Here is a 17,212-nt window from a genome sequence, read left to right as displayed (position 1 = left end):
GGGACAGAGGATGTGGATCATTCTCACAGTTTGGAACAGGGGATGTGGATCATTCTCACAGTTTGGGGACAGAGGATGTGGATCATTCTCACAGTTTGGGACAGGGGGTGTGGATCATTCTCACAGTTTGGGACAGGGGATGTGGATCATTCCCACAGTTTGGGACAGGGGGTGTGGATCATTCTCACAGTTTGGGACAGGGGGTGTGGATCATTCTCACAGTTTGGGACAGGAGATGTGGATCATTCTCACAGTTTGGGACAGGGAGCGTGGATCATTCTCACAGTTTGGGACAGGGGGTGTGGATCATTCTCACAGTTTGGGACAGGGGATGTGGATCATTCCCACAGTTTGGGACAGGGGGTGTGGATCATTCTCACAGTTTGGGACAGGGGGTGTGGACCATTCTCACAGTTTGGGACAGGGGGTGTGGATCATTCTCACAGTTTGGGACAGTGGATGTGGATCGTTCTCACAGTTTGGGACAGTGGATGTGGATCATTCTCACAGTTTGGGACAGGGGATGTGGATCATTCTCACAGTTTGGGACAGGGGGTGTGGATCATTCTCACAGTTTGCGACAGGGGGCGTGGATTATTCTCACAGTTTGGGGACAGGGGATGTGGATCATTCTCACAGTTTGTGGACAGGGGATTTGGATCATTCCCACAATTTGGGACAGGGTGTGTGGATCATTCTCACAGTTTCGGGACAGGGGGTGTGGATCATTCTCACAGTTTGGGGACGGGGGATGTGGATCATTCTCACAGTTTGAGACAGGGGGTGTGGATCATTCTCACAGTTTGGGACAGGGGATGTGGATCATTCTCACAGTTTGGGACAGGGGGCGTGGATTATTCTCACAGTTTGGGGACAGGGGATGTGGATCATTCTCACAGTTTGGGGACAGGGGATGTGGATCATTCCCACAGTTTGGGACAGGGTGTGTGGATCATTCTCACAGTTTTGGGACAGGGGGTGTGGATCATTCTCACAGTTTGGGACAGTGGGTGTGGATCATTCTCACAGTTTGGGACAGGGGGTGTGGATCATTCTCACAGTTTGGGACGGGGGATGTGGATCAATCTCACAGTTTGGGACTAGGGTGTGGATCATTCTCACAGTTTGGGGACAGGGGATGTGGATCATTCTCACAGTTTGGGGACAGGGGATGTGGATCATTCCCACAGTTTGGGACAGGGTGTGTGGATCATTCTCACAGTTTGGGGACAGGGGGTGTGGATCATTCTCACAGTTTGGGACAGGGGATGTGGATCATTCTCACAGTTTGAGACAGGGGATGTGGATCGTTCTCAGTTTGGGACAGGGGGCGTGGATCATTCTCACAGTTTGGGACAGGGGATGTGGATCAGTCTCACAGTTTGGGACAGGCGATGTGGATCATTCTCACAGTTTGGAACAGGGGATGTGGATCATTCCCACAGTTTGGGACAGGGGGTGTGGATCATTCTCACAGTTTGGGACAGGGGGTGTGGATCATTCTCACAGTTTGGGGACGGGGGATGTGGATCATTCTCACAGTTTGAGACAGGGGGTGTGGATCATTCTCACATTTTGGGACAGGGGGCATGGATCATTCTCACAGTTTGGGACAGGGGATGTGGATCATTCTCACAGTTTGGGACAGAGGATGTGGATCATTCTCACAGTTTGCGACAGGGGGCGTGGATTATTCTCACAGTTTGGGGACAGGGGATGTGGATCAATCTCACAGTTTGTGGACAGGGGATTTGGATCATTCTCACAGTTTGCGACAGGGGGCGTGGATTATTCTCACAGTTTGGGACAGGGGATGTGGATCATTCTCACAGTTTGAGACAGGGGATGTGGATCATTCTCACAGTTTGAGACAGGGGGTGTGGATCATTCTCACAGTTTGGGACAGGGGATGTGGATCATTCTCACAGTTTGGGACAGGGGGCGTGGATTATTCTCACAGTTTGGGGACAGGGGATGTGGATCATTCTCACAGTTTGGGGACAGGGGATGTGGATCATTCTCACAGTTTGGGGACAGGGGGTGTGGATCATTCTCACAGTTTGGGACAGGGGATGTGGATCAATCTCACAGTTTGGGACGGGGATGTGGATCATTCTCACAGTTTGGGACTAGGGTGTGGATCATTCTCACAGTTTGGGGACAGTGGGTGTGGATCATTCTCACAGTTTGGGACGGGGGATGTGGATCATTCTCACAGTTTGGGACTAGGGTGTGGATCATTCTCACAGTTTGGGGACAGGGGATGTGGATCATTCTCACAGTTTGGGGACAGGGGATGTGGATCATTCCCACAGTTTGGGACAGGGTTTGTGGATCATTCTCACAGTTTGGGGACAGGGGGTGTGGATCATTCTCACAGTTTGGGACAGGGGATGTGGATCATTCTCACAGTTTGGGACAGGGGATGTGGATCGTTCTCAGTTTGGGACAGGGGATGTGGATCATTCTCACTGTTTGGGGACAGGGGATGTGGATCATTCTCACAGTTTGGGACAGGGGATGTGGATCATTCTCACAGTTTGGGACTGGGGATGTGGATCATTCTCACAGTTTGGAACAGGGGATGTGGATCATTCCCACAGTTTGAGTCAGGGGATGTGGATCATTCTCACAGTTTGGAACAGGGGATGTGGATCATTCCCACAGTTTGGGACAGGGGGTGTGGATCATTCTCACAGTTTGGGGACGGGGGATGTGGATCGTTCTCAGTTTGGGACAGGGGGCGTGGATCATTCTCACAGTTTGGGACAGGGGATGTGGATCATTCTCACAGTTTGGGACAGGGGATGTGGATCATTCTCACAGTTTGGAACAGGGGATGTGGATCATTCCCACAGTTTGGGACAGGGGGTGTGGATCATTCTCACAGTTTGGGACAGGGGGTGTGGATCATTCTCACAGTTTGGGGACGGGGGATGTGGATCATTCTCACAGTTTGAGACAGGGGGTGTGGATCATTCTCACATTTTGGGACAGGGGGCATGGATCATTCTCACAGTTTGGGACAGGGGATGTGGATCATTCTCACAGTTTGGGACAGGGGATGTGGATCATTCTCACAGTTTGCGACAGGGGGCGTGGATGATTCTCACAGTTTGGGGACAGGGGATGTGGATCATTCTCACAGTTTGTGGACAGGGGATTTGGATCATTCCCACAGTTTGGGACAGGGTGTGTGGATCATTCTCACAGTTTGGTGACAGGGGGTGTGGATCATTCTCACAGTTTGGGGACGGGGGATGTGGATCATTCTCACAGTTTGAGACAGGGGGTGTGGATCATTCTCACAGTTTGGGACAGGGGATGTGGATCATTCTCACAGTTTGGGACAGGGGGCGTGGATTATTCTCACAGTTTGGGGACAGGGGATGTGGATCATTCTCACAGTTTGGGGACAGGGGATGTGGATCATTCCCACAGTTTGGGACAGGGTGTGTGGATCATTCTCACAGTTTTGGGACAGTGGGTGTGGATCATTCTCACAGTTTGGGACAGGGTGTGTGGATCATTCTCACAGTTTGGGGATAGGGGGTGTGGATCATTCTCACAGTTTGGGACTAGGGTGTGGATCATTCTCATAGTTTGGGACAGGGGATGTGGATCATTCCCACAGTTTGGGACAGGGTGTGTGGATCATTCTCACAGTTTGGGGACAGGGGGTGTGGATCATTCTCACAGTTTGGGACAGGGGATGTGGATCATTCTCACAGTTTGGGACAGGGGATGTGGATCGTTCTCAGTTTGGGACAGGGGATGTGGATCATTCTCACTGTTTGCGGACAGGGGATGTGGATCATTCTCACAGTTTGGGACAGGGGATGTGGATCATTCTCACAGTTTGGGACTGGGGATGTGGATCATTCTCACAGTTTGGAACAGGGGATGTGGATCATTCCCACAGTTTGAGACAGGGGATGTGGATCGTTCTCAGTTTGGGACAGGGGGCGTGGATCATTCTCACAGTTTGGGACAGGGGATGTGGATCATTCTCACAGTTTGGGACAGGGGATGTGGATCATTCTCACAGTTTGGAACAGGGGATGTGGATCATTCCCACAGTTTGAGACAGGGGATGTGGATCGTTCTCAGTTTGGGACAGGGGTGAGGATCATTCTCTCAGTTTGGGACAGGGGGTGTGGATCATTCTCACAGTTTGGGGACAGGGGTTGTGGACCATTCTCACAGTTTGGGGACAGGGGATGTGGATCATTCTCACAGTTTGGGACAGGGGATGTGGATCATTCTCACAGTTTGGGACAGGGGATGTGGATCATTCTCACAGTTTGGGACAGGGGATGTGGATCGTTCTCAGTTTGGGACAGGGGTCGTGGATCATTCTCACAGTTTGGGGACAGGGGATGTGGATCATTCTCACAGTTTGGGGACAGGTAATGTGGATCATTCTCACAGTTTGGGGACAGGGGATGTGGATCATTCCCATAGTTTGGGACAGGGGGTGTGGATCATTCTCACAGTTTGGGACAGGGGATGTGGATCATTCCCACAGTTTGGGACAGAGGATGTGGATCATTCTCACAGTTTGGAACAGGGGATGTGGATCATTCTCACAGTTTGGGGACAGAGGATGTGGATCATTCTCACAGTTTGGGACAGGGGGTGTGGATCATTCTCACAGTTTGGGACAGGGGATGTGGATCATTCCCACAGTTTGGGACAGGGGGTGTGGATCATTCTCACAGTTTGGGACAGGGGGTGTGGATCATTCTCACAGTTTGGGACAGGAGATGTGGATCATTCTCACAGTTTGGGACAGGGAGCGTGGATCATTCTCACAGTTTGGGACAGGGGGTGTGGATCATTCTCACAGTTTGGGACAGGGGATGTGGATCATTCCCACAGTTTGGGACAGGGGGTGTGGATCATTCTCACAGTTTGGGACAGGGGGTGTGGACCATTCTCACAGTTTGGGACAGGGGGTGTGGATCATTCTCACAGTTTGGGACAGTGGATGTGGATCGTTCTCACAGTTTGGGACAGTGGATGTGGATCATTCTCACAGTTTGGGACAGGGGGCGTGGATCATTCTCACAGTTTGGGACAGGGGATGTGGATCATTCTCACAGTTTGGGACAGGAGATGTGGATCATTCTCACAGTTTGGGACAGGGTGTGTGGATCATTCTCTCAGTTTGGGACAGGGTGTGTTGATCATTCTCTCAGTTTGGGACAGTGGGTGTGGATCATTCTCTCAGTTTGGGACAGGGTGTGTGGATCATTCTCTCAGTTTGGGACAGGGTGTGTTGATCATTCTCTCAGTTTGGTACAGGGGGTGTGGATCATTCTCTCAGTATGGGCCAGGGTGGGGGTGTGGATCATTCTCTCAGTTTGGGACAGTGTGTGTGGATCATTCTCTCAGTTTGGGACAGGGGGTGTGGATCATTCTCTCAGTTTGGGACAGGGTGGGGGTGTGGATCATTCTCTCAGTTTGGGACAGGGTGGGGGTGTGGATCATTCTCTCAGTTTGGGACAGGGGATGTGGATCATTCTCTCAGTTTGGGACAGGGTGTGTGGATCATTCTCACAGTTTGGGACAGGGGGTGTGGATCATTCTCTCAGTTTGGGACAGGGTGTGTGGGTCATTCTCTCAGTTGGGGACAGGGTGTGTGGATCATTCTCTCAGTTTGGGACAGGGTGTGTGGATCATTCTCTCAGTTTGGGACAGGGTGTGTGGATCATTCTCACAGTTTGGGACAGGGGATGTGGAACATTCTCACAGTTTGGAACAGGGGATGTGGATCATTCCCACAGTTTGAGACAGGGGGCGTGGATCATTCTCACAGTTTGGGGACAGGGGATGTGGATCATTCTCACAGTTTGTGGACAGGGGATTTGGATCATTCCCACAGTTTGGGACAGGGTTTGTGGATCATTCTCACAGTTTGGTGACAGGGGGTGTGGATCATTCTCACAGTTTGGGGACGGGGGATGTGGATCATTCTCACAGTTTGAGACAGGGGGTGTGGATCATTCTCACAGTTTGGGACAGGGGATGTGGATCATTCTCACAGTTTGGGACAGGGGGCGTGGATTATTCTCACAGTTTGGGGACAGGGGATGTGGATCATTCTCACAGTTTGGGGACAGGGGATGTGGATCATTCCCACAGTTTGGGACAGGGTGTGTGGATCATTCTCACAGTTTTGGGACAGTGGGTGTGGATCATTCTCACAGTTTGGGACAGGGTGTGTGGATCATTCTCACAGTTTGGGGATAGGGGGTGTGGATCATTCTCACAGTTTGGGACTAGGGTGTGGATCATTCTCACAGTTTGGGACAGGGGATGTGGATCATTCCCACAGTTTGGGACAGGGTGTGTGGATCATTCTCACAGTTTGGGGACAGGGGGTGTGGATCATTCTCACAGTTTGGGACAGGGGATGTGGATCATTCTCACAGTTTGGGACAGGGGATGTGGATCGTTCTCAGTTTGGGACAGGGGATGTGGATCATTCTCACTGTTTGCGGACAGGGGATGTGGATCATTCTCACAGTTTGGGACAGGGGATGTGGATCATTCTCACAGTTTGGGACTGGGGATGTGGATCATTCTCACAGTTTGGGACAGGGGATGTGGATCATTCTCACAGTTTGGGACAGGGGATGTGGATCATTCTCACAGTTTGGAACAGGGGATGTGGATCATTCCCACAGTTTGAGACAGGGGATGTGGATCATTCTCAGTTTGGGACAGGGGTGAGGATCATTCTCTCAGTTTGGGACAGGGGGTGTGGATCATTCTCACAGTTTGGGGACAGGGGGTGTGGACCATTCTCACAGTTTGGGGACAGGGGATGTGGATCATTCTCACAGTTTGGGACAGGGGATGTGGATCATTCTCACAGTTTGGGACAGGGGATGTGGATCATTCTCACAGTTTGGGACAGAGGATGTGGATCGTTCTCAGTTTGGGACAGGGGGCGTGGATCATTCTCACAGTTTGGGGACAGGGGATGTGGATCATTCTCACAGTTTGGGGACAGGGGATGTGGATCATTCCCATAGTTTGGGACAGGGGGTGTGGATCATTCCCACAGTTTGGGACAGAGGATGTGGATCATTCTCACAGTTTGGGACAGGGGGTGTGGATCATTCTCACAGTTTGGGACAGGGGGCGTGGATCATTCTCACAGTTTGGGGACAGAGGATGTGGATCATTCTCACAGTTTGGGACAGGGGGCGTGGATCATTCTCACAGTTTGGGACAGGGGATGTGGATCATTCTCACAGTTTGGGACAGGAGATGTGGATCATTCTCACAGTTTGGGACAGAGGATGTGGATCATTCTCACAGTTTGGGACAGGGGGCGTGGATCATTCTCACAGTTTGGGACAGGGGATGTGGATCATTCTCACAGTTTGGGACAGGAGATGTGGATCATTCTCACAGTTTGGGACAGGGTGTGTGGATCATTCTCTCAGTTTGGGGACAGGGTATGTTGATCATTCTCTCAGTTTGGGACAGGGGGTGTGGATCATTCTCACAGTTTGGGACAGGGCGTGTGGATCATTCTCACAGTTTGGGACAGGGGGTGTGGATCATTCTCTCAGTTTGGGACAGGGTGTGTGGATCATTCTCTCAGTTTGGGACAGGGTGTGTTGATCATTCTCTCAGTTTGGTACAGGGGGTGTGGATCATTCTCTCAGTATGGGCCAGGGTGGGGGTGTGGATCATTCTCTCAGTTTGGGACAGTGTGTGTGGATCATTCTCTCAGTTTGGGACAGGGGGTGTGGATCATTCTCTCAGTTTGGGACAGGGTGGGGGTGTGGATCATTCTCTCAGTTTGGGACAGGGTGGGGGTGTGGATCATTCTCTCAGTTTGGGACAGGGGATGTGGATCATTCTCTCAGTTTGGGACAGGGTGTGTGGATCATTCTCACAGTTTGGGACAGGGGGTGTGGATCATTCTCTCAGTTTGGGACAGGGTGTGTGGGTCATTCTCTCAGTTTGGGACAGGGTGTGTGGATCATTCTCTCAGTTTGGGACAGGGTGTGTGGATCATTCTCTCAGTTTGGGACAGGGTGTGTGGATCATTCTCACAGTTTGGGACAGGGGATGTGGATCATTCTCACAGTTTGGAACAGGGGATGTGGATCATTCCCACAGTTTGAGACAGGGGATGTGGATCGTTCTCAGTTTGGGACAGGGGATGTGGATCGTTCTCAGTTTGGGACAGGGGGCGTGGATCATTCTCACAGTTTGGGGACAGGAGATGTGGATCATTCTCACAGTTTGGGGACAGGTAATGTGGATCATTCTCACAGTTTGGGGACAGGGGATGTGGATCATTCCCATAGTTTGGGGACAGAGGATGTGGATCATTCTCACAGTTTGGGACAGGGGGCGTGGATCATTCTCACAGTTTGGGACAGGGGATGTGGATCATTCTCACAGTTTGGGACAGGGGATGTGGATCATTCTCACAGTTGGGGACAGTGGGTGTGGATCATTCTCTCAGTTTGGGACAGGGTGTGTGGATCATTCTCTCAGTTTGGGACAGGGTGTGTTGATCATTCTCTCAGTTTGGGACAGGGTGGGGGTGTGGATCATTCTCACAGTTTGGGACAGGGTGTGTGGATCATTCTCTCAGTTTGGGACAGGGGGTGTGGATCATTCTCTCAGTTTGGGACAGGGTGGGGGTGTGGATCATTCTCTCAGTTTGGGACAGGGTGGGGGTGTGGATCATTCTCTCAGTTTGGGACAGGGTGTGTGGGTCATTCTCACAGTTTGGGACAGGGGGCGTGGATCATTCTCACAGTTTGGGACAGGGTGTGTGGGTCATTCTCTCAGTTTGGGACAGGGTGTGTGGATCATTCTCACAGTTTGGGACAGGGGGTGTGGATCATTCTCTCAGTTTGGGACAGGGTGTGTGGGTCATTCTCTCAGTTTGGGACAGGGTGTGTGGATCATTCTCTCAGTTTGGGACAGGGTGGGGGTGTGGATCATTCTCACCGTTTTGGGGTGTAGGTTGTTTTCCATGATCCATTCCTCTGTTGACATTGTGTCTCCTTTGTTTCCAGTCACTATGTGGTTCTGATTCCTGCCGAGTTACGCACAGATACACTGGAGAATGTTTGTGTTCTGATCCTGTCAGCCACTGAGTCCTCTCCCCTCACACTGACCATTGAGAATGAAGTGACCAACACTACTCTCTTCCAGCAGGAGCTCCTGGCCAATACAGGATATCATTGCTTCAACTTCACCGTAAGTCTCTGATACCTTGACCATTTCATGGGCTTGTGTCTCGTTAATGCTTCTGTATACCCTTTATCCGATCTCAGTGTCTCCATCTATATCGCTCTGACACTCTAGTCTTCCTCAGCATTGTCACCCTTCAACCACCAATTCCCCCAAACACCTCAATAATATGCTCACCCGCCCAGAGGTTTTGGACTCTACATGTCCCCAAACCTATTGGCAGACAAGTGTCAAGCAATGACCATTTCCAATCAGAGGGAATCTAACCATCGCCCCTTGACATTCAATGGCATTATCATCACTGAATCCCCACGATCAACATCCTGGGGGTTACCATTGATCAGAAACTGAACTAAACCCAGCCATATAAATATTGTGGGTACAAGAGCAGGTCAGAGGCTGGGAATCCTGTGGAGAGTAACTCACCTCCTGACTCCCCCCAAAGCCTTTCCGCCATCTGCAAAGCACGAACAGCACTCCAGAAGCTCAACACCATCCACGACAAAACAGCCCTGCTTGATCGACATGATAACCACAAATGTTTACCCCCTCCACCACCGACGCATAGTCGTAGCCGTGTGTACCGCCTACAAGATGTTGTGCAGAGTGGGAGGCTGCAGTCTTCCCCTTTCAATGTCATTCACTGTGTGTGAGGGTGATTCCGGAGGGCTGGAATTGTTGGACAGCGCTTTATAACGTAATCCCGGGGCGCGATTCATGGACCTCCTCGCACTGTCTCTTGGTGTTCTCTCTCTCGAGATCTGCGATGCTCGAAACATTTCGCAAGATTCAACGAATGTCGCGAGACGTCGCGATATGTTTCTTCTTGCTGGGCACGGTCCAGATTAGCATAATTAAATGAGCCGCACAGTTCAATTAAATATATGTTTGCTGGATCACCTGGTGCCTGGGACTCAACGGCTGCACCTGGGAGACCTCGCCAGGGCGCCATTTAGCACTGGTCCACACAAACGTGCACGAGGTGGAACGCCACCATTTGTGGGAGAGGGGGTCTCAAAGGGCATTGGAGAGTCCCGGGTGATCAGGCACTCGGCAGGGTGGCTCCATGGCTTTTCTTCTGACGCCCAGGCACCTTGTCACTATCACCCTGGTGCCAATGCCAGGTTGGCATTGACTGACATCGAGTCCGTGGGGCCTCTCCTCCTAGAGGGGGGAGTGAGGGAGGGGGTTCCCAGAGACCCTCCCAAGTTGGGGGTGTGAGGGGGCAGCTGAAAACTGGGGTGGCCGGGAGATCAGGGCAGCCTTCCAAAATGGTGCCCCAATGTGTGCGGAGCCTTTTCTGCTGGGCTCACCAGCAGATAAATCCCTCTGAGTGCACCCTCGACAGAGAGGATCTCCCCGAGGCCAAACAAAACGGCAAACTGCTGTTGAATAGCGAGATGCTTCTTGCCGCCGCAGTCACCGAGAAACACCCCGCTAAATGTGCCATGCAGTGGACTTTACCTCAAGTTACTGACACCCCCTATCTCCAGCTGCACTTTCTCAATCCAGTTATTATAAATTAAATTATATGGGCAGCACGGTAGCACAGTGGTTAGCACTGTTGCTTCACAGCTACAGGGTCGCAGGTTGAATTCCCGGCTTGGGTCACTGTCTGTGCGGAGTCTGCACATTCTCCCCGTGTCTGCTTGGGTTTCCTCCGGGTGCTCCGGTTTCCTCCCACAGTTCAAAGATCTGCAGGTTAGGTGGATTGGCCATGCTAAATTGCCCCTTAGTGTCCAAAAACGTTAGATGGGGTTACTGGGTTACGGAGATAAGGGGAGGTGTGGGCTTAAGTGGGGTGCTCTTTCCAAGGGCCAGTGCAGTCTTGATGGGCCGAATGGCCTCCTTCTGCACTGTAAATTCTATGATTCTATGATGGTAAAACCCATTGGTTTGGTGAGAGGTTAATACTTTTCTTTTAAAGTGTTGGCTTTTATCTTCAGCTTGCTAGGGATCTAATCGAACTCTGGTATTTGACAGATCATGATCTGAGTTAGGCTCTTGTGAGTGAACAATGTTCAGTTCCAGAGAGCAGACCATCAAGCAGGGTGGTCTGATGGTCCAGGAGAAGGTGAAGTGAGGATTCACCACAATGATCTGTGGACTAAAAGGGTTAAATCACGAGATTGAGCTGGTCAGACTGGGCATGAACACTCTCGGATGTATGAGATTGAGGAATGATCGGATTGAGGTGGTTTGAAGTGATTATAAGTGTGGGTAGAGGGAATCGATTTCATGTGTAACAGGCTGGAGAGGTTCCGAATGGACTCCTCCTGTTCCTGTAACAAGCTCGAGAGGAGCTGAATAGGCCTCCTGTTCCTGTAACAAGCTCGAGAGGAGCTGAATTGGCCTCCTGTTCCTGTAACAAGCTCGAGAGGAGCTGAATGGGCCTCCAGTTCTTGTGTGAGAGGCTGTAGAGCAGCTGAATGAGCCTCCTTCTGATTTTGTGCAACAGGCTGGAGAGGAGCTGAATGGACTCCTCCTGTTCCTCTTCTCTAATGTTATGGCATGTGTTTTCTCTGTAGATTGAAAACAAGGAGTTGGACAGTGACTATGGCACCCTCATCGCGGTCACTGTGAGAGGATCAGGGGGAAACATTTCCATCAATGAGACAAAGAGGGTGGTTTTGAAGAGATACGATTCGCTGACATTCGTTCAGACTGACAAAGCTGTTTATAAACCTGGGCAGACAGGTGAGCCTGGAGCCTGTGAGATAAGTCAAACTGGGAGTGAGTTTGTGCACTGTGTTCATTGAGGAGGACCTTCTACTAATCAGGACAAGGTCCATCACTAGCAAAGATCCCAGTTTTCCTATCACCCAATAAGAGAGGGTCTCACCCTCTCACCAATGCTCCTCCTGTTCAGTGCCATCGCTGAATCCCTCACTATCAACATCCTGGGGAGTTACCAGTGACCAGAAACTGAACAGAACCCAGTCATATAAATACTGTGGCTACCAGAGCAGGTCAGAGGCTGGGAATTCTGCAGTGAGTAACTCACCTCCTGACTGCCTCAAAGCCTGTCCATCTACAAGGACACAAGACAGGAGTGTGATGGGATACTCTCCACTTGCCTGGATGAGTGCAGCTCCCAACAATGCTCGAGAAGCCCAACGCTATCCAGGACAAAGCAGTCCATCTTGATCGACACACTAACCACAAACATTCACGCCCTCCACCACCGATGCACAGTCCAGGGAATCTCCAGCAATCATAACTATATCCCATTGGCCATCTCTCTGTAAACAAGTAAAGAGTTCGAAACCGTGGTTAGCTTATCTTTTACTACTTCTTGAAATGAAAATCGCTTATTGTCACAAGTAGGCTTCAAAATGAAGTTACTGTGAAAAGACACTAGTCGCCATGTTCCGGCGCCTGTTCGGGGAGGCTGGTACGGGAATTGAACCATGCTGATGGCCTGCCTTGATCTGCTTTCAAAGCCAGCGATTTAGCCCTGTGCTAAACCAGCCCACTTCTTAATTGCAGGTTTAAGATGCTCACTGCCTGTATATTTTAAACCAGGGTTTTTAATAATTTTAATTTTACTGCCACAAATATAAAATATAACATATTACAATTTCTACACTTGTCACACAGTGCAGTAGGTGAACCCACACCACCTGGGACTCCAGTGGTTCAAGATGGCGACTCACCACCACCTTCTCAAGGGGAAATTAGGGATGGGTAATAAATGCTGGCCTTGTCTGAAAACCAACTGAAACCTTTGCCAATTCCAGGTTCACTTCCTGCCTCTCCCGACTGTGACCAAGTGTAAATTGAGAGCCAGGCGGGTGAGGAGACGAACTGGCACACCATTCCTCTGGGATCTGAGAGTATTGAGGGGCCAGAGATTGATCTGTGTGTGTGTGTCCATGGAGAATTAATGCATCTGGAACTGTTGTCCAGGGCTCCGGGTTGTGATCTCCGATAGGTGATGGCAGGGAGGGTCTCCGGGTTTGGGATCTTACTGTGCATCTTCCTTTGTCTTTCAGTGAAGTTCAGGATTGTAACCTTGAATGAGAACTTCGTCCCCATTCAGGAAAAGGTGAGAGACATCCATCCGCGCCTCCATCTATCCCTCCCCCCACTCGTCACTCCATTCATTAATCTCTCCACCCAACTCTCCATCTCTCCATTTGTCACCACATCCACCCCTCTATTCCTCCATTCAGCACTCCATCCATTAATCTCTCCATCCGTCTATCTATCCATGCATCACTAACCCCCCCCCCCCCATCGCTCCATTCATGTTTCCACCATGCACTCATCTCGCCACCAATTTCTCTATTTATCCCTCCATCGTTCCCTCCATCCATCTCTCAACCTATGCATCCAACTCTCCATTCATCCCTTCATCCAATCTTCTATCCCTCCATTCATCCATCTGTCGATTTGTCCCTCGCTCCCTCCCTCCATCAGTCCACTTGTCCGTCCCTCCCTCCGTCCTTCCACCATAGAATCATAGAATTTACAATGCAGAAGGAGGCCATTCGGCCCATCGAGTCTGTACCAGCTCTTGGAAAGAGCACCCTACTTAAGCCCAAGCCTCCACCATATCCCCGTAACCCAGTAACCCCACCCCTTTTAGACACTAAGGGGCAATTTTTCCTGGCCAATTCACCTAACCTGTTGGATGGTGGGAAGAAACCGGAGCACCCGGAGGAAACCCACGCAGACACGAGGAGTACGTGCAAACTCCACACAGACAGTCACTCGAGGCTGGAATTGAACCTGGATCTGTGAGGCAGTAGTGCTAACCACTGTGCCATCATGCCACCCTGTAAAAGAACATGCTTATAGTTTCTTTTTAAAATTTTTATTTATTTATTTTTGTAATTTTTTCAATTAAGGAGCAATTTAGCGTGGCCAATCCACCTATCCTGCACATCTTCGGGTTGTGGGGGTGAGATCCACGCAGACACGGGGAGAATGTGCAAACTCCACACGGACAGTGACCCAGGGCCGAGATTGAACCCAGGTCCTCAACGGCATGAGGCTCTTTATCCACCTGATCCCATTCATTTCCCAATTTGTTCCTCCTTTGAATTAACCATCCAACTGTCCCTCCTTCAATTTGTCCATCGATCCATCCCTCCCCATCCCTCTCCCTCTATTTGTCCTTCAATTTGTCTCCCCATCCATCCCATCTTCCCTCAATTTGTTCATCCATCCCTTTGCCCCTCGATCCTCTGTCCATACATCCATCCGTCTGTCTGTCCATCCATCCATCAGTCCGTCCATCCATCAGTCTGTTTGTCCATCCATCCCTCTGTCCATCCACCCCTCCCTCCATCCATCCATCTATCCATCCCTCGGTCCATCCATCCCTCCGTCTGTCTATCCCTCATTCCATCTGTCCCTCCGTCCATCCATCTGTCCATCTATCCATCCTGTCATCCATCCATACCTCCGACCATACGTCCGTCCATTCATCCACCCCTTCATCCATCCCTCTGTCCGTCCCTCCATCTGTCCGTCCGCTCTCCCGTCCATCTATTCCTCAGTCCGTCTGTCCACCATCCACCCGAGTGTCCATCCCGTTCTTTCTGCCGTCCCTCCCTTCATCCGTCCCTCCCTCCTTCTCTCCCTTGTCTGTCCCTCCCTCCTTCTCTCCCTTCATCTGTCCCTCCCTCCTTCTCTCAGTCCCTTCCACCATCCCTCCCTCCTTCCCTCTCACTGTCCCTCCATCTCATCGTTTCTCCGTCCCTCCATCCATTTCTTCCTCCATCTCTCCATTGAACCCTCCGACTCTAACTGCGTCAGTCCGTCCCTCCATCGAACCCTCCGTCGCTCCCTCCGTCGAATCGTCCCTCCATCCGACACTCCATCGAATCGTTCCTCCATCCGTCTCGCGATCAAATTGTCCGTCCATCCCCCACTCCATCCCTCCCTCTTTCCATCAAATCGTCGGTCGGCCCATCCATTTGTCTATCTCTCCATCCAGTCCTCCCTCAATTTGTGTTTCCAGCCAATCATCCATACATCTGATGATCTCTCCCCCACCCACCCCTCTTTCACTCCCCCCATCTCTGCCCAGTGTTCCCCTCCCCCTCCCAAACACACACTGCATCCTGTGCTCAGAGCCAGTGTGAGTTGTTTCTCTGTTTGGACGGTTAATGATCTTCCTCAGTAATCTGTGCTCCTGTTTTCTCTCTCTCTCTTTTCCAGTATCCTTTTGTCACTGTGTGGGTGAGTACAAATCTCCAATTCAGCACCCAAACATCAACTCAAGTCAAACGCTCAAGCCAGCTGGATGGGCCTGCAGCTCAAGACACAGGATTGGTCCGATATTAGCCCCTTGACCTTTCCCATAATTTCTTCGCCTCAGACACCAGAGACCTTAATTTTCTTGAGATGTTGGAGCACTCCCGAGACATCTCAAAGAGAAAGCTGTCGAGATAGTGAATGTGCTGGCCATGATTTCCCAGAATTCATTTCATTCGGAACATTCCTAGCAGTTTGGAAGTTGAAATTAAATGAAAAATGGAAATCGCTTATTGTCACAAGTAGGCTTCAAATGAAGTTACTGTGAAAAGCCCCTCGTCACCACATTCCGGCGCCTGTTTGGGGAGGCTGGTATGAGAATTGAACCCGCACTGCTGGCCTTGGTCTGCTTTACAAGCCAGCTATTTAACCCACTGTGCTAAACCAGCCCCAAATGTTGACAAATGTACCAATGTTTCTCAGGAAATGAGGGGTGTAGTAAACTGGGAATGATGAGTCAGTTAGACTGACATCAGTCAGTCAGGAAAATGCTGGAATCTATTCTGAAAGTACTTCTAACAATGCGCTGAGAAAAGTATGGTGTGATCAGGTCAAGTCAACAAGCGTTCACTGAAGGGAAAATCTGTTCGGCAGATTCCTTACAGTTTTCTGCGGATGTAATTAGTCGGGTAGATGGAGGGGAACCTGTAGATGTGCTGGCCCTACGGTTATGTTCTATTTCTGATTTGTAATTGTCTGCTGTGAAGACAGACACAAAATATAAGTTGAATGTCTGACAGGATCCAGAAAGCAATCGGATTGGACAGTGGAGGGATGTGGAGCCCAGACAGGGAATCGTGGACCTGACGTTTGACCTGATGCCGGAACCGATGAAGGGAACGTACCGGATCGAAGTGCTTAAGAACAAGGGAAAGCGGGATCACGACTTCAGTGTCCAGGAGTATGGTACAGAATCAACTTGATATGGCCATGCGGAGGGGTGTAGGGGCGAGGAGGTTCCAGACATAGGGAGGGGGTGTAGGAGTTGGAGGAGGTTACAGAGATAGGAAGGGTTGTAGGGGCTGGAAGAGGTTACAGACATACGGAGGGGGTGTAGGAGCTGGAGGAGGTTACAGAGATAGGGAGGGGCATAGGGTCCAGAGTACCTTACAGAGATAGGGAGGGGCATAGGGGTTTGAGGAAGTTGCAGAGATAAGGAGGATTTTAGGGGCTGGAGGAGGTCACAGAGATAGGGAGGGATGTAGGGGCTGGAGGAGGTCACAGAGATAGGGTTTTAGGAGCTGGAGGAGGTCACAGAGATAGGGAGGGTTGTAGGGGCTGGAGGATGTCATAATATACACCAGTATATCATGATGCAGACACACACTGATGGACACACAGTGGGACCAATCAACACACACAACACCACAGCCAATCACCAGTGAGAGCACACGCACTATAAAGACAGGGGGCATCAGAGTTCCCGCTCATTCGAGTTGCAGCTAGCTAGGAGGACAGAGCTCACAGCCTGAAACACAGACATTCACCATGTGCTGAGTGCATCGACTGGTTAGGACAAGGCAAAGGTCTTTAGTTAAAGCTAGTATCGTATTAACCCACAGTCTGAGTATGTTTAAACAGTTAATGATTCAATAAAATAGTGTTGCACTATTTCAAGTGTTTCATATCATAGAATTTAGAGCGCAGAAGGAGGCCATTCGGCCCATCGAGTCTGCACCGGCTCTTGGAAAGAGCACCCTACCCAAGG

General features: G+C 50.6%; 1 protein-coding gene across 2 annotated transcripts in view; it reads left to right on the top strand.

The window, feature by feature from the left end:
• LOC140392864 (pregnancy zone protein-like) overlaps window positions 1-17,212 on the top strand; it is a 391,109-nt gene that overhangs the window by 101,388 nt on the left and 272,509 nt on the right. For both annotated transcript variants that reach the window (XM_072478606.1, XM_072478607.1), the window contains exons 2-6: window positions 9,060-9,243; window positions 11,766-11,934; window positions 13,233-13,285; window positions 15,409-15,429; window positions 16,245-16,410. In XM_072478606.1, coding sequence (XP_072334707.1) covers window positions 9,060-9,243; window positions 11,766-11,934; window positions 13,233-13,285; window positions 15,409-15,429; window positions 16,245-16,410 — 593 coding nt within the window. The remainder of the gene's footprint in view (window positions 1-9,059; window positions 9,244-11,765; window positions 11,935-13,232; window positions 13,286-15,408; window positions 15,430-16,244; window positions 16,411-17,212) is intronic.

The sequence above is a fragment of the Scyliorhinus torazame genome, chromosome 16 (genome assembly GCF_047496885.1).
Source record: "Scyliorhinus torazame isolate Kashiwa2021f chromosome 16, sScyTor2.1, whole genome shotgun sequence".
NCBI classification, from domain to species: Eukaryota; Metazoa; Chordata; class Chondrichthyes; order Carcharhiniformes; family Scyliorhinidae; genus Scyliorhinus; species Scyliorhinus torazame.
Note: the sequence above shows the minus strand (reverse complement) of the source record. Positions and strands in the feature narration are given on the sequence as shown.